Consider the following 24156-nt stretch of genomic DNA (forward strand, 5'->3'; position numbering starts at 1 on the left):
ACCTCTCCACCGCTCCCCCGGGCGTCACCCAGCCGGGGCCGGCTCCGGGCCCCACAGCAGGAGGGACGGGGCAGCGGGCGCGGCGGGGCGGGGGGGGCGATTCTCCCCCGGGGCCACCGGGAAGAAGCGGAGAGACGGGAGCGCCGCGGAAGGCCGGGCCGGGCGCGGCGGAAGGCGGGCCGGGCGGCGGGGGAGCGGGGCGTGCCCCGGGGGAGGCGGGCCGGGCCGGGCCGGGCCGGGCCGGGCCGAGCCGAGCGGCGGGGAGGCCGTGCCGCGCCGTGCCGCGCCGTGCCAGGGGGAGCGGGGCGTGGGGGGGGTGGGGGGGAAGCCCCCGCTCGGCGCGGCGGTTCCGGCAGGTGGCACTGGCCGCCTCCCCCGGCCGCCTCCCCCGCCCCCCCCCCGGCCCGGGCGCCGCCGCCGCGCTCAGTCCGCCAGCGCCGATGCTGCTGAGCGGAGCGGCGGCCGGCTCGGAGCGCGGCGGCGGCGGCGGCGGCGGCGGGGCGGGGGCCGGCGGGGCCCCGCAGTGCGTGGGCACCATGGCCCGCTGGCTCCGCGAGCACCTGGGCTTCCGCAGCGCCAAGCCCGCTCCCCCCGCGCCGCCCAAGCCCGACTACCGCGCCGGGCCGCCGCCGCAGCCGCCCCCGCCGCCCGGGGGCGCGGGCGAGCCGCTGGCCGCCGCCCAGCCCGACATCGTGGCGGCCTACCGGCTGCAGAAGGAGCGCGACTTCGAGGACCCCTACAGCGGGGCGCCGCCGCCCGCCGCCCCCGACGGGCCCCGCTACGTCTCGCCCAAGCACCGGCTCATCAAGGTGGAGGCGGCGGAGAAGGTGCCCGCCAGCCCCCCCCCGCCGCCGCCGCTGCTGGCACCCGCCGCCCCCAGCTCGCCCCCCGCCGGCCCCGAGCCTCCCGACGAGCCGCCGCAGGAGGTGAGTGTCCCGGCGGCGTGGGCACCCCGCCGCGCCCCACGGCCGGGGTGGGGTGGGGGCGTGTGGGGGGGTGTGTGCTCGCCCCACCGGACCCCTCGGTGCCCGCTGCGAGGGGCAGGGCGGTGGAGCCGCGGCCGAGCTCCGCGTGGGGGGTCCCGCTTTACGTGTGCGTGTCGTCCCGCGCCCCGCCAGGCCGGCCCCACGTCAGCACCCGCGGCGCGGCGGGGGCGGCCCCGGCTTCTCCGCCGGCTCCCGCGGGAGGCAGGTACGGTCCCCGGTGGGAAGCGCCGCTCGCCGAGCTGCGAGAGCACGCCGGCCACCTTCTTTCCCTTCCCCCCCCCCCGCCCCCTCCGCTTCTTCGCAGCCAAGTGCGTGGTGCTCGGCAGAACCGAAGCCCTTCCAGCCTGGGAAGGCCTGGCGCGGCCCAGGACCGGCTCCGGTGGCCCCGGGCTTCCTTCCCCTCCCGTGCCCGGCGGTGCCGATCTCCCCCTGCCCCGCTTGCTGGCGCCTGCCCGTGCCGGGGGGGGCGGGGGGGGGGTGGATGCTTTGTCAGGGAGCCTCAGCGCCTCTTTGTCTGCTGTCTCCCAGCCGGCTCCTGAGGGGCTGAGAGCGGAGCCCGCAGCCGCTGGTGCGGGGAAGGGGGCGAGAAACGGCCCCGGGGAGAAACTCCCCCCGGGGAGCGAGCGGCACGAGTTAAGAGGAATAAACCCACCGGGGCTGCGGCCGTCGGTGCCGGGCCTCTCGGCGGGGAGGGTGATGGGGGGGGGACGGGACGGTGCGAAGAAAGGCAGGAGGGGTAATTAGCGCCCGCCGGCGCGGCTGCCTGCAAGACGGGGCTTGTCGAGCGAACTCGGCCAGGATTGCGGATCTGGCTGGTGGAGGGAAGGGGTGGATGTAATGATCCCGTCCGGCGTCCCTGGGCAGCGCGACAACACAAGCGCCCGGCGAAATCTGCTTGGGAGTATTTTAAGCGGAGAGAAAAAACTTGTCGCTGGCGGATCTTGGGAAGCGGCTCCTACTGACTAATCTCTTTCGGGAAGTCTCCAGAGGGGCCCAGCAGAAACCCTCTTTTGATCCGGGATCCTGTAAACTGGCCACTGCGGGCAGCGGAGGAGGAGGAGGAGAAAGAGGAGGGCACTGGCAGCAGGGACTGGAGGTGTCACTCTGGTGATGGGGTTTACTGAGGCAGGCGGGATGGTTTTTCCTCTGGAACGTGTGGTGTGGGATCAGAGGGACCACGAGCCGGTGGTGGGCGTAGGAAGGACACTCGGGCTGTGATGTGCAAAGGGCTGAGCAGGAGCTGCGGGCAGTGGGGGACTACCAGCAGGTACAGCCAGGGCTGTGCGGGCGTTGGAGGGCTGGGGAGAAGCTGGGAAGTTTAGCGAGAAGCCAAAAGCTGGGATACATCTGGGGAAACCCTGCTAGCAGCACTAGGCCGGAGAAGGCCCTTCATCTTATCGAGGATAGACGGTGACTGGGTTATCTCCTGATCCCCTGCATGCCTCTGTGGGGAGCAGGTTTCTAATTCTTCAGGGCTCTGGTACGTGATGGACATGGGAAGAGCTCCAGAGACTGGGTGAAGGTGAAGATAAAGTGGGAGTATTTGATAGTGCGTGCAACCGTCCGTTAAATCAGGTTCCCTAGAGGAGCCAGGCAGCCTCCAGCACATCTTGTGGGCTTGAGCGCCCTTTGCAGCTCCCATCTGCTGGCCTTGACGTGGGGCTGAGTGGTGGGAGGCTTCCCCAGTTGCTGCGAGGTCACGGTGGTTCTTTCTGGAGGACGGAGGTGCCTGCTGGGGGGGGTCGCTGGTGCTTGCGGCCCTTGCTCTCGGTGACAACGTCAAGGTGTCCCAGAGCAGGGGAGGCATGCCTGGACCAAGCTGGAGCCTCTGCTGGGCTCTTCAAGCCGAGACGCCGGTTGTAGCAGGGGGCTCCGTGCTCCCATGCTTAGGAAGAGGCGGTGAGCACTGTTCCCTACCCTGCAGCTGGGGACTAGGACTCCAGAAAGCCCGTGGGCATGGCCCTTGAGTTGTGCTGATGCTGAAGGTGAAGGGAGAAGTACGATTCTAGGTACAGGCAAGCCTGCTGGAGCAGAGGGTTTTTTTGCTAATGCTTGACAGTGGAAAAATACCATAATAAAATGTGTAGCCCTTCCGAGCAGGGAGGATGAGGAGGGACGGAAGTGGAAGGAGCAGCCACCAGTTCCTGGCTGTGCGGTTTGGCCCAGGCTCTGTGTTTTGAGGTCGGGGGGGACCGATCATGTTCCCGGGGCGCGCTGTGCCCGGCTGTAGCTGCCCTGCCCGTTCTGGAGAATTGAAGACGGGGCAGGAACGTCTCGGCAGTGGCATCCTTCCTGCCTGGGCCATGCGATATTTTGCCATCGCAGCACGTGTCATCACATCTTTCTGTCTTGCAGGGGATCTGCAACATCTTGTGGGGATGCATTTAGAGTGAGCTCTGCAGTGGCTCCTGCTCCATTACAAACCCTTGCTGGACATGGTGGGGGCCAGCACAGGACTCTCGTCCATCTGCTTGGTCTGGGCAGTCCTTTCCTTACAGCGGTGGCCTCGTATGGCTTGCCGGAGTGAGGTGGATACCCTGGAGATGTCTTCTCTGCCGTGTTTGGATTAGGCACGAGGAGCAATGCCACCAGCCTGCAGCGGGGAGGGATGCGGTGAGGGACCTCCCTGCACAGGAACGCCTGCTCCCAGGGCGCAGCATGCTTGGGGACGGGGTTGGGGGGGTCTGTCCCGTGCCTGCTGGGACCGCTCACTGGCATTTTTGCTGGGAGTGGAGGCTCAGTGCTGCGGGGTGTGGGAACGGCCGGCCAGGAAGCTCCTGGGCGTGTGTCTTTCCTGTGAGAGCCTCCCCGAACTGAGTCATCCTGCGCGATGCCATGCTGCCCGCCCCGCGCTCCCTCCTCCCGTGCCACGGGTGCAGCCGTGGGCTCCCCACCTGGCCCAGCCGTACCCCGCGGGCTGGACCCTTCTTGGAAGGCCAGCACTAGGTTTGATTTTGGGTTTGGCTTTGGCAGCCAAGCTGCAAGATGCGTAAAGCTAGGGAAATTTTGCACCTGACAGAAAGAGCTGAGTTTGATTATAACTCAGAGAGGCTCCAGCGTTAAACCCAGCAATCTCCTGGGGGGGACTGCAAACACGCTTTATCTCCAGGGCAAGAAACTTGTTTATAAAGTGAAGGACCTCCCCAGGTGTCCTCTGAGGACCTCTCTATAGAGTGGAGCATCTTACTGCAGCAAAAGATGGTGGCAGGCAGGACGTTTGTAGGCAAGATGGGCTGTAGAGCCCCAGCTCTGTCCTTGAATCTTGGTGTCTGAACTGTGAACACCCTTGGAGAGCTGCCGCCTGACACCGTTGCTGGTGGGCAGCGTGAAAGCTGTTTCACTGTGAGAAGCCAGTGGCGATCTGATCCTTTGCCTTAATTCTCTTTTGATTTTCTTTTTTTCTTACAGTTGGCATAAATAATAGAGCGAGACCAGCCTCAGTACTGCGGGAGGGATCTGGGTGTGCAGATAAACCCGTGAAAAACACTCACATGCACAAAGAGGACATGTGTCCATGTGCCAGCGGTGCCTGGCTGCTCTCTGAAGGACTGGTCTGCGCCCAAAGCTGCCCTGGGATGGTGGCTTTGTGTGTCAGGCTTTTGCTTTGCACCTGAATTATTTCAGATCTTGCAAAGCCGGTGCTGTGTGTGAGCAAGCAGTGCCTCGGGACCCGGGCATCTGAGCGGCGTGCTGGGATCAGCTTGGTGGTGAGCAGCTCCCTCTGCGAGATGGGAGGTGAGCGGAGCATGGAAATGCCTGGCCTTTGACTGAACTGGGGGGGTTGTGGGGGGGCACCCCTGGGAGCTGCCCTGCCAGCAGCCGTTGCCCGCTCCCGTGCCGGGGGGGTGGGGGGGGTGGCTGCGTGCGCCCCGGCTGCGGCAGAGAGCCCCACGCAGCTTGGGAAGTCCAGAGCTCAGATTAGGAAATGTCAGAGATGCAGTTTCCCGGGCAACCTTAATTCAGCCCCACGTGCCAGGGCATTAGAATGCAATCAGGAAATGCGTGATCCCTGCCTTTGCCCTCTAGGAGCTCTGCCCTATTCCCGGCACTGGCTGGAGCCTCCAGCCCCCCCAGCCCCATGGCTCGGGGTACTGTTCTCGCTTGCTTGATTGTGCATCCCGAGGTTGCAGTGCTCCTGGAGACAACCTGGGAGTTTGCCTTCACAGCTTTTCTGTGGCTCTCCACTGTAGTAGCCGACCATTTGAAAAACGAAGGGGTTTACGTTCTCAGCACCTTCTGGTGGGGAGACTTCGCTCCTATAAAGAGGGATCCGTGAGATAATGGAGGAGGGAAGCCAGTGTGGCAAAACCCCACCAAGCCTAGGGAGCACGGAGGCTCAAGCCCCTGAGCTGAGCCATATGCTCTGGGTCCGAGCTAAGCCCAGCAAACCACGCTTTGCCTGCGTAGAGCCTAATTGCTGCTGAGTGCTTCTGTGCTCCCCTGCAAGCAAAATACCCAGTTTTAGCTGTCTTGGCAGAGATGATTCTCCACTGTCCTCTGCTTTCTAGACCTGGGCCTATTCTGTGAGCTTTCTGGAGCTTGTGTGTCCCTCCCGGGGAAGCTAGACTTGAGCACCGAGGAAATACGGAGGCGGCTTTCCTCCGGTCGGGAAGCGCGACCACCGTGTGCAGAGGAGCCTCTTGGCTGCCGAGCTGCTGTGCCCTGTCTTGTCTGAAGCTGCTCTGTGTTTACGGGGTGAGAGGAGGAGGGTCCAGGACTGGTGCCAGCAGCAAGCTGGGTCTGTGTCTGTCTAGCAAAATGAATCTGGGAGATGGGGTTCGTGGCAGGTTTGAATGCAGGCAGGTTGGGCTCGACGTGGAAAGAATGAGCAGGCTGCCCCTTTCTGAGCCCAGGAAGGTCAGCAAACTGCGTTTCACAGCCCTGCAGCATGCTTGAAGGCATGAGAGCTCTTTGCAGAGGGTGAGCGTCGGGCACGGTGTGTCAAGCCTGTGCATTTGTGCAGGTCGGGATGCCTGCCTGGTGTGCTCGGGCCTCCCTTGGCACTAGTGTGTGTGTGTGAACGAGCTGTCACCGGCACGGGGCTGTGCTCTGCAGGCGTCCTTGCGGCCCAGCAAAAGCCTCTGTGCAGCTTTCTGAGGTGTGGGTGCAGCCCATGGGGTCTCCTGGCTGTTTGGAGAGGTGGGTGCTGATCTGCCCTCGCGATCTGGCAGGCGGCAGGTGGGAAGCACCCGCCTGCTGCAGGCTGAACCCCTCTCAGCCTTGGAGAGGAAAAGTGTGTTTAGAAGACAGGGGGGGCTTCCCGCAGTGAATTTGCAGTTGCTGTCACTCACTTCCCTGCCCCGTGGGTGTTAGGTCGGGTCCTAGTGACCAAGCAGCTGCAGAAGTCACCTGTGACTTCCCTGGGGGGGGGGTTTTACCCCAGCGGTGGCAAGCAAAGGGCTGCAGCCCGCCGGGCTCAGCGTTGCCCCTTGATGCCCCCCCATGAGCGATGCCACGTCTCCCTCGAATGATAGAGACGAGAGCAGATTTCCTTGTCTCCTGCTGCAAAGCCAGGGGCTGGCTGCTCCTGGAGCCCCATCGCAGCTTGCTGGCACCCGGCCCTGCTTGCAGAGCCAGCGGGAGGTTTTGCTGTTTCCCTCTTACCCGGTGGAGGCCGGTACCCCCTGTCCTGCTGCCGCCTGGCCGAGGAGCCGGGAGTGTCTGTTTGCTCCCACATTTGAAGCCTGCCTTGTGCTTGCCGGGGGGGGGGGGCTGCGAGCCCTGTGGCTGGTGGTGTTTGCTCCTGGGATGCTGTTCTGCTGCTCTCTCGTGCTCTGGCACGGAGGGGCCAGGCTTGGGGAGCTGCCCCAGCTCCCCACTGCATCGGCTGGCCAGGGAGCCCGGAGCTGGGACGCTTATGGACGAGACGGTGAGCCGGAGCGTGGGGGGCTGCATTCCCCCCGCAGAGCAGAGGGATGCGAAGGCTTGGGGCCGGGCAGAGGTGTTTACAGCTCCAGTTCCTTTTCCCTTTTCCTGCTGGGTTTTGCTACTTGAGGCTATTGTCGGCTGTTTTGCACAGGAAGGAGGAAGAAGTGTTTTGCTGGAAGTCAGTTATGGGAGCCGGCGAGGAATGTGTGAGTGGCCCTGGTCTCCAAGGCTGGCCAGGAGTAGGGAGAGCGTGGTGGTGGTGAGGGCAGAGCCTGGCACCGGGATTAGGGCCTGTCTGGGTTTAGGCAGCTGCCACACCGTGCTTGGGCCGTTTGGTCCTTGCTGTGGGAGCTCTACGTAGCTGGCATTGTGGTGGCAAAACCCATCTCGCCGGCTGGGCCAGCCCGGGGTTTTCAGCCTGGTGGGCGAGCGGGCCCCAGAAAGGTGCTTGGGTGCACTCGGACCCTGCTGGAAATATTGCCTGGCCCCATTTTGGGACCAGGTTTTGGGGCTGGAGGTGGGATGCACAGCTTCAGGCTTGCCAGGGGCTGCAGCGTTATGCGATGGGGAGCTCTGGCTGGGAAGCTGCTGAGGTGCCGGAGCAGGCGTGCGGCTCCAGCACGAGAGGGGATCAAGCTCTGGGACGTGTCCCATATCCTACAGCAGGATTGTCTCCTTTTCACTAGGAAGGACAAACCTCAGGCTTTTTGTGTGATCCCTGTGACAAGGCACTTGAGAGACTCCCGGTCCTGCTTCCCAGTGGCTCCTGATAACGTGAAGGAGCCCTGTCTTATATTACTTGGGATGCATGTGGGGGTGCTGCGGGGGCCTGGGAGGGAGTGGAGAGGAAGCCATAGGTTGTTCTTGGCCCTTTTGTTAAGAACCATCTTCAAACGAGCCTGCAGGAGCCTTGGAAAATAACCAGCAAGTTCCCAGTCGTGCCAGTGTCGGCTGACGCCCCTGTACTGGGGTCCGTGCCCCTTCTCCATCTTGGGCGAGGAAATGCGGCTGCGTGCAGGGCGAGCATCCGCGTGCCGTGGGGCGGGGGACGGCGCCCGTGGCAGCCCCCCGCCGTGGGGGGGGGGGGGTGGGGGGGGGGTGTGCTTTGCCAGGGCGTCTGCGTGGGCGCTGGCAGTGCTGGGCTGACGGTGAGGGAGGAGGCCGGGCCGCCTTCTGCTCTGCTTGGCTCTGTCCCAGCTTTCGGGACAAAGGCTGGAGCGTTTCCACAGCCGAGCGCCGGTGCCTGGAAAGCCGCCGGCTGCCAGCACCTGCTCTGCAGGGCTGCTGTGGTGCAGGCTCGGGGGCCCGGCTGCCGCTCTGGCTGCTGCTAGCGGAGCTTGTGGTGAGGTTTCAAGGGGCTTCAACCAGCCCCTGACACGCGCCCCCCCCCCAGAAAAAAAAAAGGCAGACGCTACCCTAACCCTTCTCCTACCCTTCCCCTCTCCCAGCTGGCTGTCCTGGAGGACTACGCAGATCCCTTCGATGCGGCGCAGGTGGCTGGTAGCCAGGCAGGGCTGGAGAAGGTGATGGAGAACGATGGATACATGGAGCCATACGAAGCCCAGAAGATGATGGCTGGTAAGGTGGAAGGCTCCGTGCAGAGGGCCTCTCTTTGCACCTCTGGTGCTTGCTGTATGAATGTGGAGGCCGCTGTACTCTGTTCCTTGCAGCCTGGGACAGCGCCAGGTCCCCCAGTCAAGGCAAACATGGGCCATTGCTGTGGTGGCACACAGCCACTTTGCAGGCAAATTTTCACAGCTTTAGACATGTGTGGTGGGCTTGCCATAGCCAGAGCACTCACAAAGGCTACCCGAGCAATAAAGACACCTCAGTTTTTCTCCCTGCGATGCTGTCCCCCCCAGGACCACAGTGCCTGATGCCGGGCTAAGCCAGGAGAGACCTGACACTCGATGCATCTGGCATAAAACTAAAACGGATGCGGGAGCTATTTAATTTAGATAAGACAGGGCCAGAACTTGCTGTTGGCTGCCACAGCAGCGGGGTCACCAGTGGATTTGTTTATGGCTGGAAAGAAGGTGAGGCGAGAGCACACGCTCCCGAAGGCATCGCTCTGACCACCACGGTGCGTGCAAGGGTCACCGTGGTGGCTCGTGCTCTCCAGGCTCTGGCTCTGCTTTGCAGTTCCATGGTTTTCCTGGAGTGAGTGGTTCCTGGAAAGCTCATGCAGCTTTTTGGACCACACCGTTGAATTTCTTGGAAAAAACGGCAAGTGGCAAAGAGGCTGCTCGTGTCTGTGGGAGATACTTTTGCTTTGCTCGAGGGAAGGGCGTTTTATTAAACTGGCCATGCTGGGTGTCCAGGCCAACCCGGCCTCGCTGCTTGCAGGGCGTCAGGCTCTGGGGTGCTCCGGCCCCATGGACCCCATTTTGCAGACCTGCACGGGTGTGGGGATGTTGTACTGTGGGGAGAGGAGGCATCTTGGTGCTGTGGACTGCTCGGGCCCTGGCTGCCCAGCAGCTCCCCTGCTTCTGGCAGGCGCTTGCTGAAGGTTTGAGGGGGCTCTCCATTGCTGGTGTGTCCCACCCCGCATCGCCCTCGGGTAAAATTGAGCCCTTTCATCTAGCCCTTTGGGGACCGTGGCTGGGATGTGTTGGGCAAAAAGCTCATGGTCTTTTCCCTCTTCTCCTTCTAGAGATCCGCCAGAAGGGCTTACGGGAGGCTCCTGCCCGGCCGTTGCCCCTCTACGACACTCCCTACGAGCCTGTGCTTGGAGGGCTGGACATGGACAGTGACCGCCTGGCTTGCCCCAGGCCCAGGGAGTCCCGGCTGCCCGAGGATGATGAGCGGCCACCGGAGGAGTATGACCAGCCCTGGGAGTGGAAGAAGGAGCGGATCTCCAAAGCCTTTGCAGGTGAGTGATGGGAGCAGCCATAAAGGACGGGTAGCAGCCATAGAGCAACCGATGCGTTGTGTTTTGCAAGGGGGGGAAGCTGGCTCCTTGGGGTTCCTTTTGTCTTTTGGGGGTCAGTAGTGTTGGCCTCTGCATTTCTGTGGCTCGGGGAATGCTCCTGCACTCGCAGAGGCTGTTTCTCTTCAGCATGGAGACAGGCTGGATGGAGCTGCCTTGGCAGCCTGTCTGGTGCCCATCTCTTGTTGTCTCTTCCCCGCTCTGACTGATCACAGCCTCCGGTGCAAGTTAACCCCGCCAACCTGGAATTGCAGGGGGGAGGCTCAAGCAGATCCCTCCTTTCTTGGGGCAGGAGGAGAGCTGGGCAGTCCCCCAGAAACCTTCCTTTGGCCGGGCGATCATCTAGCCCCCTGACCTATTTATCTGTGCTGCGGGATCGATTGTGTTTGTGTTTTTTAATGAGGAAATCCATGCTGTGCATTAGTGCTGGCTCCTCCGCTGCTGCTGGCTAATTGCCACACTCTTATATAGGATGCATTTTAATTGCAGCATTGTGTGTCTGTGCTGCAGCCGACGCAAGGCGCTCGAGCTGGTGGTTGTCGGCACTGCGTGGGGATGCTGGCAGAGAGAGGCGTGGAGATTCGGGCTTGGGAATGGTTCATCTTTTGGGTTTGGGCTCTGCGAGTTGGAAAATACGTGTGCTGGGCTCGACGCCACGGTGTCTACTCGTGCCGGGGGTTACACTCGTGCTGCTGGGACTCGGCTGGCTGCAGGGCCGGTGCCGGTGGCATGCTGTGCCGAGGCTTCAGCTTGGGTTCCGTCATGAAATGCGGCATGCTGCTGGGCCGGGTTCGTGTTGAAGTGTCTGTGCTCCAGATCCGGGCGGTCGAGTCGCCTTGCTCGATGTCCCCGGGTGGAGGTGGTGTGTTCGCAGGTCTGGCTCACGTGTGGATGCACGCGGGCGCTCCCCAGGGCGCTTCGGGCTTGCTCTGAGTCCCGAGGGGGTCAGGTTGCCGTGTCCTGGGCCACGTTAGGATCTGCTGCCCGTTTTCTTCCAGAGCTGGAGCAGGTCCTGCTGTGGCTCGCAGGGCGTTTCTGTTCTCCTGCAATACTGGAATCTCTCTGCTGGCCCATTCCCCCCTTGGGGGGCCTGTGAGACCCCCGCTGATGGGCAGCCGATGCCAGCACGAGGCGGCAACCTGCTGGTGCCTGGCAGGGGGATGTGGACTCCACGAGGTGGCTGGGAAGCGCCCAGGGCAAGGCGGATGCATGGGGACGACAGGTGGCAATGGGACGCTGGGCCAGGGTCCCTGGACGGACGTGCACGTGGGGCGGGGGTGATGGCAGGCTCCCCCCGCCCCAGAGAGGGAAAGCTGATGGAGGAACAGGGTCTCTCCATCGGGAACATGCCCCGTGCCGGGCCTGTTCCTGCTCGGTGTGCTGGGGAGGGGATGAGGTGGCCAAGCTGGTGTAGGGGTCCTGGGAATTTAGGCCTCAGGTCTTTCACCCCACAACTGCTCTCCTTCTCCTTGGGCCTGGTGTTGCTGATGGTTTTTTCTAAGCCCTTTCTTTCTCTCTTTCTCTTTCTCTTTCCCTCTCTTCTCCCGCCCCTCTACCCCCCTTCCCCCCCCCACCCCCTCACCCCCCCCCCCAATCCAGTTGAAATCAAGGTCATTAAAGACCTGCCATGGCCACCGCCGGTGGGACAGCTTGACAGCGGTGAAAGCCCCCCGGACGGTGAGGCTGGTGCCTCCGTCCCCCTGCAGCACGGCCAGCCCAGCTATGAAGACGCCAACGGTGGGTCTTGCGCGACAGCGGGGTGCCCCGGGGGGGGCTGCGGCCAGCGCTCGCCATGACCCTGCCTCGCCGCCCCGCCAGCGCCGAGGTGCTGCGACGCCTCGGAGCTTGCCCGGCCCTGGCAGGGCTCTGGGTGCGGGCGCTGCCCGGCATCCACCCGCCTCCTCCACCTCCCCCCAGCTCTGCCTGGCCCGTTCCGTAGCTCTCTGCCGGACGCCAGACGTCTGTCCTTGCCTCTTCTGCGTCTTCTCCAGCTCCACAGTGCCTCTTTGCACGCAGCAGTCAAGCTGCACCGGGGGATTATTCGGTGGCAGAGTTGTTACCTTCTCTCTTGTTCTTTCCGCTTTGCCTCCAAATACCCAACGTGTGATGGCTGCTTTTAACGTTTTCTTGACAAACGCTCTGAGCAGTTAGCTGATGTTTTCTTGCGACTCTTAATACCCAGGTCCCTTACAGGTGTGGTAGCAGCTAATTCAGACCCCACTGCTGAAGCTGGGGTTGTTTTTTCCCCTGTGCGCCTCGCTTCGTCATTTAGCACTGCTCCGTTTCCTCTGCTATTTTATTACCTTGCTGCTCAGCGGCAGGAGGTCCCTCTGGATCCTTTGCTCTTGTTTTTGCTGTCCTGAACAGCTAAATCTCCCAGGTGCACTTTGTCATCTCAGGTTTGCTTTGTTGTGAAGCCTTTTTTGTGTGTGCCGAGCAGCGGAGCCCCCATGTAAATCCCCCTTGGACTCTGCTGGCAGTCTTGCTTATGAAAGCCGAATATTGCTGCTTCTCCTTTAACCCATTATTAATATTTTAAGGCCCTTGCTCTTCTGCTGTGGGGGATTAGGGTTTTGCCAAGAGCATTAGGTTGGGAGGGTCTGTCAAAAGCCATCCGGGCTTTTCGGGTTGGGCTGCCGCTCTTGTGGAAAACTGGGGCAGCTCTGTGAGACGTGGCTTTATCTCTGCAAAGCGGCAGCTGCACCCCAGCGTGCCATGCCTGCCCGTGCATCCCTCACGCTGCTTCTGGTAGGCACTGCGACGTGCCAGGTGCAGATGTCTGATTTCCTTATTGGCAGTTACGCAGAGCTTCGTAAAGAAAAAATGGTGTGGCTTTTGCTTCCTCCGAGGTGGGTTTGGACGCGGGATTGCATGTGACAGCTGATTTCACTGCTGATCATAGGGGCACTCCTGAGCGGTGCCGGGGCCGCGGTCGGTACTGCCCCAAACCTGTAGGGATGCTTCAGGCTGAGTATCAGTCTTGGAAAAGAAAGGTCTTGGCAAGGGGAAACTTCCCGATCCTCTTCCTACAATGAATGCAGGTGTCAAGAAAAATTAATTTCTTTGCTATGCAGCCTCTTCTCTTCCCCCGTCATTTATTATCCCCGCAGTCACGCTGACACGAATCCTGCTCCTGATGAACACATCAGTTTGTCGTTTTTCCTGGTTTTAGCAACACAGAGTCTCTTTTTTTCCTGACTTGCTTTGTTGTGTTAAGTTTATCTTGCCAGAGTTTTGTTCTCATTTTCTACTTCTCCTGTCTGGGCGTGACTTGAACTTCTTGAAGGATGTCTTCTTACTCCTAGGGGCTTGTTTTTAATATCCTGTTTAATCATGCACATGCCTCTGCCTCTCTGACAGGTGCAATGCATTTCTTCTGAGCCTCTAACACGATGACTTGGTGCTGCCAGCAAACACTTCGGTGTTTTGATTGGCTTTTTAACGATCACCTCAATTTTTTAAGCTGATGACTTGAAATTGAAGCCTGGATGTTATGTACAGGGGTGAGCCTGGCCACTGGAAAGCCAGACTGCTGCAGCGGCAGGGCTTGCCAAGCCTTAATGCCAAGCACCTCCTCCCCAAGCACCTTCCTGGGGGGTGGTTTAAGGCATGCTAAGCTGCAGAGGATTTTGGCTGGGTATCCTTTTGGCTGCCTTTGTTTCTTCTCAGTGCTGGGGGGGCTGGAAACCTGCTCGCCTGCGTAGGGCCCAGATAAAGCGTCCCTCAAATAGCCGCCTCACAGGTTGCCCTGCTAGAGAGAAAAAACGTCCCTCTCTGGGTAGTTGTTGCCTCTGCACCGCAGCAGCATGGCCTCAGCATCAGCCTGCTTTTGCCTCCCGCTCCGCCAGCCCCGAAGCATGGGGAGGGGGGAAGGTGCCCAGCCGGGGACATCCCACTTGTCCTGGGAGCTGCGGTGCCAGGGCTCGGCCAGCTCCAGTGCCTCCGCAGCATCAGCCACCTCACGGCAAGGCAGCTCTGCCCGATCGATAAGTAATTTGTGCGAGGGGGCTTGGATTGCAGGGGAGCAATAATGAACTCTCTGGAGGCGGGAGAAACAATATCGTTAATGCTGAAATCATCCCGCACGGAAATAACAGTCGGCGGGAGGCTGGGTCCCTGGGGCACGTCTCGGTTAATCCCCTGCCCCTCGCCTGGCAACAAGCACCGGGCTGCCGTGCCTTGCCGGTGCATGGGGGCCCGTTGCTGGGCTGGTGCTGGGCAGGCGGCTGCCCTGGGGAGGCCCCTCACACTCCAAATGTACCCTTCCCACCTCGAGGAATCGTTTTTTTCACCCCCCTGGAGGTTTACCTGTGCCAGCAGAAATGTGTCCGTCGTTTCCAAACTGACTGCTCCCTTTAGCTCCATCTGCCCCCTCCTCTTTTTTGTAATTTAAGTTTTTTTTGTCAAGATTGGAGAACCTCTCCTTACCTCTTTTCACTTCGCTCTGTGCCACAACCACTGAATCTCTGATCTGGTTGCATTAGCAAAACCTCCCTGAGCTCTTGAAGTCTCCCTGGAAGATATTTCCAGGGGCTCAGGTGCTGTGAGGACCCCAGTCCTGATGTGGTAGGGACCCAGCCTTGTCTATCGTGGGGCACTGCAGTGAGCAGCAGCCCAAGAGCTGCCCTGCCCTTGCTTAGAGCAAGGGAACGGGGAAGTGTGAGGTGACCCAGCATGATGTGACGTGGCTCTGGCTTTTTCTGTGGGCTCCCACCGTGGGGGTAAAGTTGGGAGCCCAGCCTGTCTGCCTGTCCCCGCCTCTGGCTGTGATGCCTGTCTGTCTTGCAGGTCCATCAGAGGGGCTGGGGTACGGCCGCACCTCGCCCTGCAGGGAGGAGAAGGCCAGGGCTGCCCTCAGGCATGGCTCCACCAGCCTCAAGAGCACGAAGATGCTGATCGCCGAGTCTGGCCCCTTTGTCGGGGAGAGGATTGACCCTGCCCTGCCTCTGGAGAGCCAGTGGTGAGTGCTGCCTGCCCTGGCCGGCTGCCCGGCCCCTCTGCCTGCTCTGGGATCCCCGTGGCCACACCACAAGCAGCCCCAGGCCAGGCTCGCTTCTCTCCCTTTCTTCCCCGGCCCCGCATTTCTGCCCGCTCGCCCCTGCCGCCCGTCTCGCAGCTGTGGGGTCCCCGTGTGCCCCCTGAGCTGCCCAGTGGGAGCCCTGCCCCTTGTCCCCCAACCCTGGTGGTGCCACCCACGTCTCTCCCCCTGAACACTGCTGCTGTCCCCAGGGAGGTACGGGGGGGTGGGGTGGGGTGCTGGCATTGCCGCTGCCCCGGGGCAGAGCCCTTCCCCGGGGTGCCTGCGCTCTGCCTGGCACAGCCGGCTCCTCTCCCACCTCCAGCTGGTACCACGGGGCCATCAGCCGGACAGACGCGGAGACGCTGCTGAGGCTGTGCAAGGAGGCCAGCTACTTGGTGCGCAACAGCGAGACCAGCAAGAACGACTTCTCCCTCTCCTTGAAGTGAGTTGAGCTCAGGTGGGGCTGGGGGGACGGTGGACCTGCAGCAGAGGTGGCCCTGTGCCGTGGGTGCCCCGTGTGAATGCGTGACGGTGGGGTGACTGACCACGGGGCGGTCAGAAATGGCTGGAGTACGAAGCCTGCACTTCTCTGCGGTGTGGCACGGGCTTCTGGTTTGGTGTCTGGCAAAAGTATCTCTCAGGAAGGCTTGCAGATCTGGAGGCATGCTGCTCTGCCCTTCTCAGTGCTAGTAATCCCTCATATGGATAAAATGATGTGTCTCACTGCTCACTTGAATGTGGCTGGTTACAGCTTCCAGCTCTGACTTCTTGTTACCCCTTTTTTTGTAGCCTAGTTTCATGGGAAAAGGAAGTTTGTGCGATACCATTGTTGATGGAAACACGAGTATCCATCCCTGCCTCCCCAGCCCACATAATCATGGAAGCCGTTGCTCAGCCACACCGTATAGAGGGCATTACCCTGCTTTGGTTTCCCCGCAGGGAGGCCTCACCCCCACAGCACAGCTTGGTTTCTGCTTGTTTTTTTGGGGGGTGATCTTTGCACGCTCCCCAAGCTTTCCAGATTCCCTGAGTGCTAGAACTGCATGAAGCATCGCTGCACGTGTCCTGCCGGGAGGAGCTGCCCATAGCTCCTCATCCAGCTCTTTTGTGACTTTTGGGGCAGCCTGAACCCACAAAATCAAAGCTGTTACTGTTCTGAAGATAACGATGGATTAGAAAATACCTTCCCGCCCTTCTGCTGGACGATTATATTAGCTCTGTTCCTGACAGATGTGAAAAAAGTATTTATCGAACACTTCAGTTGTCTCTGCCCAACAGCAGGCCGTATCCCTATGCTTTTCTCAATATACTTTAAGTTTCCCCAGTGGTCTCTGTACCTGCATTGCTCCCTGGTGGTTTCAGCCCCTCCCGTTTCTTTCCCAGTGACACAGTTGTGAATTAAATTCCTCTGTCTCTCTCTACCTTTTTTTTTTTTTTTTTTTCCACTTTTTTTGGTGCCTTCAGCACCAGACCAGGGCAGAAGTTTAGCTGAAAATATTCTTTCCTTATGCACTTGTAGCTTTTGGATCAGACAACGAGTCTTTCTTGAAAAGCTCCTTCCTTTCCTTTTTTTGGTCAGAATTTTTACTGATGTTTTAATTTTCTTACTATTTTTTCCTTGCCTTGGCTTGCGAGCAATTTTGAAGCAACAGCTTCTGCTGGGTGGCGAGTCGTATTTGAGACTGTGAGAGGTCCTCTCAGCCATCGTCTTGTGGGTGGCATTAGCCAGCATGTGCGCTGGAGAGCCTGGGAGGTGGTATTGGGGTGGTTGTTGAGGATTCCTTCCTTGCCAGTGCAGGTGCCCCTTTTCATCAGCTCTCTAAAAGCCAGTCACCTGTTTCTTTGGTTTTTTTTTTCCATACTTCTTACTGCCCATCCTTAGCCTCATGGCAAAAATGGCCAAATCCTCTTCTCAGACAGCATGCTTGGCTAGGATGTGGCCTTGCAGTGGCATGTCACCTCCCCAGAGGAGACTGCAGCCCATCCAGGAGCTGCTCGGGCATTGTCTGTCCACTGGCTCTGCTTGCACAGAGCCTGCAGCCTCAGGGTTTTTACTCCATTGCCTTTCTCTGTAGAGCCTTTTCAAGGAGAGTCCCCTGGGATACTTTTTATATAGCTGTAAACTGGCTGGCTGTGTGTCTCTTTTTTTTTTTTTTTTTTTTTTTTTTTTTTTAAAAAAACTCTTTTTTTTTTTTTTTTTTTTCCTTGAGGAAGGAGATGAAGCTAAGGAGATGGTCTGAAAGAGAGCTCTGGTCCTGACCTAAAGCTGTTTTGTGCTGCTTTAAAGGAAAATATGCACAAGAGAGAGCAGCAGGAGCAGCTTTACCCATAGCAGCGTGTCAGGTAGCCGGGAGGACTTAACCCTGCCATGACTTTCCGGGCTAGGCAGCCCCACGTTGCCCATCATGTGTCATGGACAGGGTCGTAGTGTCATTGCCTCAAACTCTCAGAGAATGAATCCTGCCCTGGCTCACACTGCCGTGAGAGTGGCTGAGGCCATGCTGCAGAGGTTGGCATCCTTCCCCGTGTCTGTAAGGAGCAACACCTGCCCCTTGTCCTCCTCCCATCCCTGCTGCTGGCTGGGAGGGTGTCGGGTTTGCAACGTGATCCCTCGGGCATCTCGCCGGGGGTCTCGTCTCAGTCATGACCTTTAGCTCGTGACAAAGACCCGTGGAGTGATCTGGGCAAAACACAAGCAGCATCCCCTCTCCGTGGACAGCGGTTCAGCTCCGGACTGGCACTGATCCTGCACTGGGCTCTTGCGCATCTCGCCGGCACCAGGCAAGGGCTGGGTCTGTCTGCAGACACGGTGCGGCGCCGGGGGCAGCACCAGCAGGCAGCCCTGCGTGTTAGTGGCGCAACCGTGTGCAGGATAAGCCCGTGCACCTCGGTGGGGTGCTGCTCACGGTGCAGCCCCTGCAGCACTTCCCTGCGCCCTGCCGCTGGGACGCAGCATGCGGGCAGCTATGGCTTTTCCGTGGCCCTGGGGAGGGAGGGCTGTGGCTCTCCCCTGTGCCCTCCCCCGGGGCGGCTGGCTCCTTGCCTCTCAGCACTAAATGGATTGCAAACCCATTCTGCTAATGCAGCTGGGCTGTCCATTACGGGCACCGTCTCCAGCCGGGGGGATGGGACTGGCCTGCGGAGCGCTGTAAGTGGCTCGGCATTGCTGATGAGGTCCTGTCTGCTTTTAAGTCATCAATATTTTGCCGTAATGTGCATTCCAGATGCTGCAGACAGGCTGTGGCTCTCCTCAGAGACGCAAATTAATAGCAACAGGGCCATTAGCCCGTCGCTTGGATTCAGCGCTCGTGGCAGGATCTGCCTTTGCAGCCTCGCGTGGCTCAGTGCCTGTGCTGTGCCGGGAAATGGCCTCGCTATGCAGAGTGGGTTTTATGGAGCCCGCAGTGTTGGGGGCGGGGGGGGGGGGGAAGGTAAAGTGCTGCAGGCCGAAGGAGAAAAATCTTGCTTTGCCACGGTGAGGCTGGAGATACGCGAGCTGAAGTCCCTCCCCTGTGAGCTGGGGCGGTTGCAAAAGGGGCTTTGCCACGTGCAAGGGGCGAAAGCCGCTGCCCCTGCGGCAAGAGCCCCCACTGCTCCTGCCGAGGCTGTGCCGTTGCTTCCCTGCGTGCATACACCTATGGAGGGGACGGACACCTCGCACCCCACTGCGTGGCTGTGCTCCCCAGGGGGCGTACAGTGCCGCCCGGCCAGCCGCATCCCTCCCTTGTGCCCTGAATTTCATCTGGAGTGGGCCAAGAGCAGGAGGGTGCGGGCAGGGCCGTGGCAGAGGGGAGTCAGCAGCGTCCCCCTCCCAACTGCAGGGGCAAGCTGCCTGTCTTGGCAAGGTCAGGAGCTGATGGGAGGCTTGGGCCAGCTGCACCCCCTAACCCTTGCCTCCATCTCTCCTTGCAGGAGCAGCCAGGGCTTCATGCACATGAAACTGTCCCGGACCCAAGAGAACAAGTACGTGCTGGGTCAGCACAGCCCGCCCTTCGACAGCGTGCCAGAGATCATTCATCACTACGCCAGCCGCAAGCTGCCCATCAAGGGGGCTGAGCACATGTCTTTGCTTTACCCGGTGGCTATCCGTACCCTATAGTACTCACCCACCACAAGCCAGGCTCGAGGCCGGGTGCACCCGAAACTGGCCCGTCCGCAGGGCCGCCGTGCTGAGGACGGGCTCCGGACCAGCAGCCCACGAGCAGCTCGCTGGGCATGGCCGGCGCTGTTGGGGATTGCTGCAGCTGGACCCCTCGTCCCCCTCTCTCGGGGGGGGGGGCTCCTGCGCACTGGTTTGCCCACTGGGATGGTGCCGGGGGGACCCCCCCCAGCCCTGCGCAAGGAGCTGAGCGGGGCTCGCCGGCTGCCCCCTGCCCTCGCCTGCCTCTGGGCAGAGCTTGGGACGCGAGGACTGGAACCGGGGCCTTGGAGAGGCCGGGGAGGGGGGCGATGTGCAGGGAAAAAGGGGAGAAATCAACCAGTAGCAGGCCTGAGGTGCCTCCACAAGGGTGCCTGGCTCTGCCCACAGGAGACAAAACGGCTGTGCCCACGGGCGAGAGGGCTGGCAGGGCACAAGCGGGGGCCTGCCCGGGGCTAGCGAGGCATGCGGGGAGGGCTAGGCAGGCCGGCGGTGGCCCCCATCTGCACGGGTGCTCAGTACTTGTCGCCATCCTTTGCCAAATGTAAATAGTGACCGGTCTCGGCTGCACGTGCAGCACCACTGCCTAATAAAGCGGTGCATGGTCTCCTCCTGCTCCACGGGGGCCGTGTACCCGCATCCCACCACCTCGAGTGGGGGATTGGTGTGGCGAAAGGGCGGGGAGGGGGATCTTATTATAGAAAAGCTCTAAGCAAATTAGTTTTTCCTTTGCTCTTGCGTGTGCTGAGACCAGTGCGCCTGAGCGGTCCAGCCAGCTCGCTCGTCTGAGACGGAGGGGACAAGGGACACCGGTGGTCATGTGCTTGCTGTGTCTTTGGGACCCTTCACGGGCAGCAATGAGCTGATTTTGGACTTGGCTGTTATTCCCTGTAGAAGAGGGTGCTCTTTGGGATCTTTTGCCTCCTTGTTTTCCTTCATCCCTCCTGTGTCTTAGGCAAAATCCCTGAATTTCACAGATCTTCTGTTCTCCTCTGGGTATTTACTAGCTCCTGTCCTGTTCTTCAGCTTCCTGACACCTTGTCTTTGGGCCAGCTTGCTCCTTTTCTTAATTTGGCTGAAGCTAGATCTGCTGCTCTGTAGCATTTAATGCCTACCTTGCCTTCTAACCTTGTTCCCGGTGTTGCTGCTGTACAAACATACACGTTTCCTCCATCCATGCTTCAGATTAAGCTCAGTCTTGCTGTTACTCCCCTGCAGCGTGTTCCCTTTCCCTTCCCTGGGTGGTCCCACTGTGCTCAGCAGAGGGGCTGGCAGCAGCAAATTGGCTGCTGGACCGGCAAAACCTTTTGCATCAAGCGGAGCAAAGCGTTTGGGGCATTGGTGAGATGTGGTAGCGGTGGCTTGATGAAGGCTTTGTGAAAAAGCATCATCCTCCCCACCACCTGCTCCCAGGAAGGAGCCGGTCCTGCTGGTTTGCAGCGGGGGACAGAGGTGATTGATAGGACCGTGGGGACCTTGCGTGGGTTGAGCGCCGCAGCCACAGCAGGAATCCTGCTCTGCCATCCGGGGCTCTGGGGTTTTCCAGGCTCGATCTGTAGCTGGGGGATCGCTCTCCTGGCTGCTCATCACGGCTCTGAGCTGCTGTGGGGACCCTTGGGCACAGCCAGTGTGGTCCCTGAGTGCATGCCGCGGTTGGGAGCCTGCAGAAACTGCGATGGTTTGTTCCAGGATGCCTCAGCCTCTGCCACTCCTTAAAAGGCAGTGGTTTCAGCTCGTCGGGCGCCTGGTGTCTCCTTACAGTCCTGCTTGGTTGCTGGCAGCTCTTCAGCTGCCTCTCTCCATCCCAGGGAGGCATCTTGTCCAGCGGGGATGGAGGCAGCTCCAGCTGGCGGGTTTTTCTCCCGGCAGTGCCACACCAGAGCCTGCAGAAAGGGCTGGAGGTGCAGAAATCTGTGGAGATGCTCTTGGATGCCCTTGCTGCATTGAAAAGGTTTCAAGGGCCCTTAGCAGCCCTGCTGTGCCCTGATGGCTCCAGTGCAGAGCTTATCCCCGGAGATACTCTGCCTTCTTTGTGGCCATGGCTGGGAAAGCAGAAGCTTCTTGGGTCTGTGCAGCTGCGGAACAAAGGCACAGGAGAGCCTCCCCATGTATTGTGTTTCATTTTCTGACGAAACTGTGGCAGGGAGCAAACTGCCTGGCAGCCAGCGCTGGCTGTATCAGCAAGCTCGCAGCCTTATGGTGAAGTCATGCCCAAGCAGCCTGGCTCCATCTCAGGGGCATCCCTGCTGAGCACCAAGGGGTGTGAGACCTGTGTGCGTTGCACCAGCTCCCCAGAAATAGTCACAGACCAGCGGGACTGCTCTGGAGCTGGGCTTTGTGTCCAAGTGCTTCAGCTAAGCTCTCAATCCTCCCTGTGGCGATTACATCCCTCCTCAGCCCACTCTTCTCCAGGCTAAAGAAGCCCAACTCCTCAAGCATCTCCTCGTACAACATGTTGTTTGGCCCTGACCATCCTAGTGACCCTCTGCAGGACTCTCTTTGTACTTGGGATCCAAAACTGGACACAGTATCCAGTTGTGGCCTCACCAAATAAAGGGAAATAACCACTTCCTATGACCTGGCTACACTCGTATGACAACTTGGGCTGGAAGGGACCTCAGGAGGTCTGTTGTCCACCCTCCTGCTCCAAGCACTGTCAGCAATGATCAGAGTCAAGAAGGGTTTTTTTTGGAGAGAAGCAGAACTTCCTGAAGCCCAGCTAGGTTTGTTTTTTTCTGCTCTTCATAGCATTACCAGGAGAGGCTGTACACAAGGGATAAAGCACAGCATTACCAGGAGAGGCTGGGCACCAGGGTTAGAGGACTGCAAATTCACTGCAACCTGAGGGCAATGCCTCCAGGCCAGTCAAGCCTCCAGCTCCACGTGGGCCCTCACTACGGAGAAGCTCCAGCAAGAAGGATGTAGGAGCAGGGTGCAGGATGCAGAGCCATTGCAAAGAGCCAGCCCAGCCCACAGCTTGACATTGGGTCAGGGAAGGGACCAGCTCTTCCCAAATGGGGCAGATCCAAGCAGGTCCTGGGTCCTGTTTGGACCCAGGGGGTCTCAAGTGTATGACTCTGGGTCTGGCTGGTGCGTTGCATTCTCTGTCTGTGATGGGAGCTGATCAGGAGCTCCTCAGAAAATTTGAATTGAATCTCTCTTGCAAGGGTATTTTAGTGCTATGTTTGCCATCCCTTGGCTGAAGCAAGTGTTGTTTGGGAATGGGGCGGGTGGGCACAGTCATGCAACAGGGATAGAGGGGTGATGGGCAAATCCCCATTCATGAGGATGCTAATCCCCAGAATGGACAAGGGCCTGAGCAACCTGGTGTACTTTGAGGTTAACCCTGTTGGAAGCACGAAGGCTGACCAGAGGCCTTTGTCTGTAGCAATTCCCAATCCGCTTGTCCCGGCAATCCCCCATGTCTTCCCAGCTGCCTCTGTTCTCTGTCCCTCCTCACTGCAAGTGAAACAGCTCTGTCATTCATCTCCTGATCTCTAGTCCCTTGCTTAAACCCTCCATAATCGCTGAGCTGTTTTAGCATGCTGCAGGCCCTGATAATGAAGGAAGGAAGTTTGTTTTGTAATTGGATTAGCACTGCTGGGAACACGCTCTTGCACGGTGGTCAGGGCTGAGCTGGCATGGCCCCCAAGCCCCGCACCGCTCTGTCTGGTTGTGGGCCAGCTTGGGGCTGCGCTTATTCCTGCACAGGACTTCACTAGCCAAAGGATGTAGTCTTGCAGGAGAAAGGCAACCAAGAGGGGTGAAAGGCTGATTCAGGGCAGAATTTGAGCTTGCCCTCCTTGGAAGCTGGGGTGTGTTTGCGGAAACTCCGTCACAGTCCCTAGCGTCTCCCACCTGCTGGAAATGGAGCACTTTGGTTAGTGTCAAGCTTGACGTCAGCCTCACCACCCGCCCCAGCACAAGCCAGCAAGGCTCCTGAACACCTCAGAGGCTGGAGAGCATCACCCATAATTCTGATCCTTGCAGGACTGGGTGGAACCCTCAGATGTGCGCAGGGTGTGATCCATCATCCATGTCCCCTTCCTGCCCCTCTGGCCTGGAAAAGTTCCCTTAAACCCAAGCCTAGTGATTAGTTTAAAACCCCAGCCCTAGCAGTGATGCCTAAGTTGCTTGAATATCCCAGAAAACACAGTGCCCTGTATTCTGTCTTGAACCACAGCAATCTGCAGAAGGATCAAATAACCCAACAGCTCAGCTGCCAAAGTTTATATCAAAGGAGAGAAATTTGTTTCTGATCCCTGCAGGCTACCAGCAAAACGTGCAGAGTAGCACATCCATAGCACCACACATGCATGTGGCACACACATGGCCCAGCTGAATGCCTTTTTTCATATCATAGAGAACATGTCTGACACAAGGGGCAAGTTTCAGCTCCTAACTCAGACTGCCCCAGCACTGTCTCAAACCAGTTACTTGCTCCTGGTACCCTGTTTGAAAATTGTCCCGAAACGTCCATGCTGGGATGCCTCCACCTAATTTTCAGTCTACCCTCGTGGGCAGTTCTCTCCTTTTCCTTGCACAATTTTGGAGGCCTGGCTCCAAAGCAGCATGCTTGGGCAGATCTTCCAGGTGAGATCTTCCCAGTGCCTAGCTAGTGATGTGGCTGTGTCCCTCCCAAAAACACGTCCCAGGCATGACGACTCCACGCTCCCAGCCCTGCAGAGGTATTAACATCAGCAGGGTCATTTCAAGACTACAGTGGAGGAATCATGCTGGAAGCACCTCTTTGCTCAGAGACACCCCTTTTAATACAACCCATCATTTACTTGATGAGCTGGTTCCTCCTCTGCTATATCCATACCCATGACTTCCAGCATTGGAAACTGGTTTATACAGTGTGTGAATCAAACCCTTTCCTTAAATCTAACCAGTCTAAATGCACTGCATTGCCTTGTTGAAATTAATTATGAAAGAAAAATCATTACATTACACTGAGGCAATGTATCTGTGATAAATTTTGTTTCCATTTGCCTTCATATCTTGAATCTGGGTTTCCTCCAAAAAAAACCTCGGAAAGGTATGAAAGTCTAGGTAAGTTTTAATCCCTCCTTTCCCTTTTCTGGATGTGGGAGGCACATTTGCTGCCTTTGCTATTTGAGCCATATCCAGGTTATTCTAAATCTGGTCCTTCCTCCACAGTGACGTGACCTTGCTTTTTTCCTTCCCGATTTTATGCAGCACCTCCTAGTTG

The 24156-nt window shown here is 59.1% G+C and overlaps 1 protein-coding gene across 4 annotated transcripts; it reads left to right on the plus strand.

The window, feature by feature from the left end:
* The first annotated feature begins 277 nt into the window (after nucleotides 1–277).
* Nucleotides 278–19588, plus strand: SHF (Src homology 2 domain containing F). 4 transcript variants are annotated; one of them, XM_042804338.1, is made up of 7 exons: nucleotides 278–926; nucleotides 8303–8432; nucleotides 9508–9726; nucleotides 11383–11520; nucleotides 14572–14743; nucleotides 15126–15245; nucleotides 18716–19588. In XM_042804338.1, the coding sequence occupies exons 1-7, from the start codon at nucleotides 441–443 to the stop codon at nucleotides 18900–18902; spliced, it is 1452 nt and encodes a 483-aa protein (XP_042660272.1). In that variant the 5' UTR covers nucleotides 278–440; the 3' UTR covers nucleotides 18903–19588. The 4 variants fall into 4 exon arrangements, with proteins under 4 accessions (XP_042660272.1, XP_032846355.2, XP_042660274.1 ...); XM_042804340.1 differs by lacking the exon at nucleotides 278–926 and adding an exon at nucleotides 1173–1191; XM_042804339.1 differs by lacking the exon at nucleotides 278–926 and adding an exon at nucleotides 4702–4721.
* Nucleotides 19589–24156: the final 4568 nt, after the last annotated feature.

This window comes from Tyto alba, unplaced genomic scaffold (genome assembly GCF_018691265.1).
Source record: "Tyto alba isolate M040663 unplaced genomic scaffold, T.alba_DEE_v4.0 Super-Scaffold_41, whole genome shotgun sequence".
Classification (NCBI taxonomy): domain Eukaryota; kingdom Metazoa; phylum Chordata; class Aves; order Strigiformes; family Tytonidae; genus Tyto; species Tyto alba.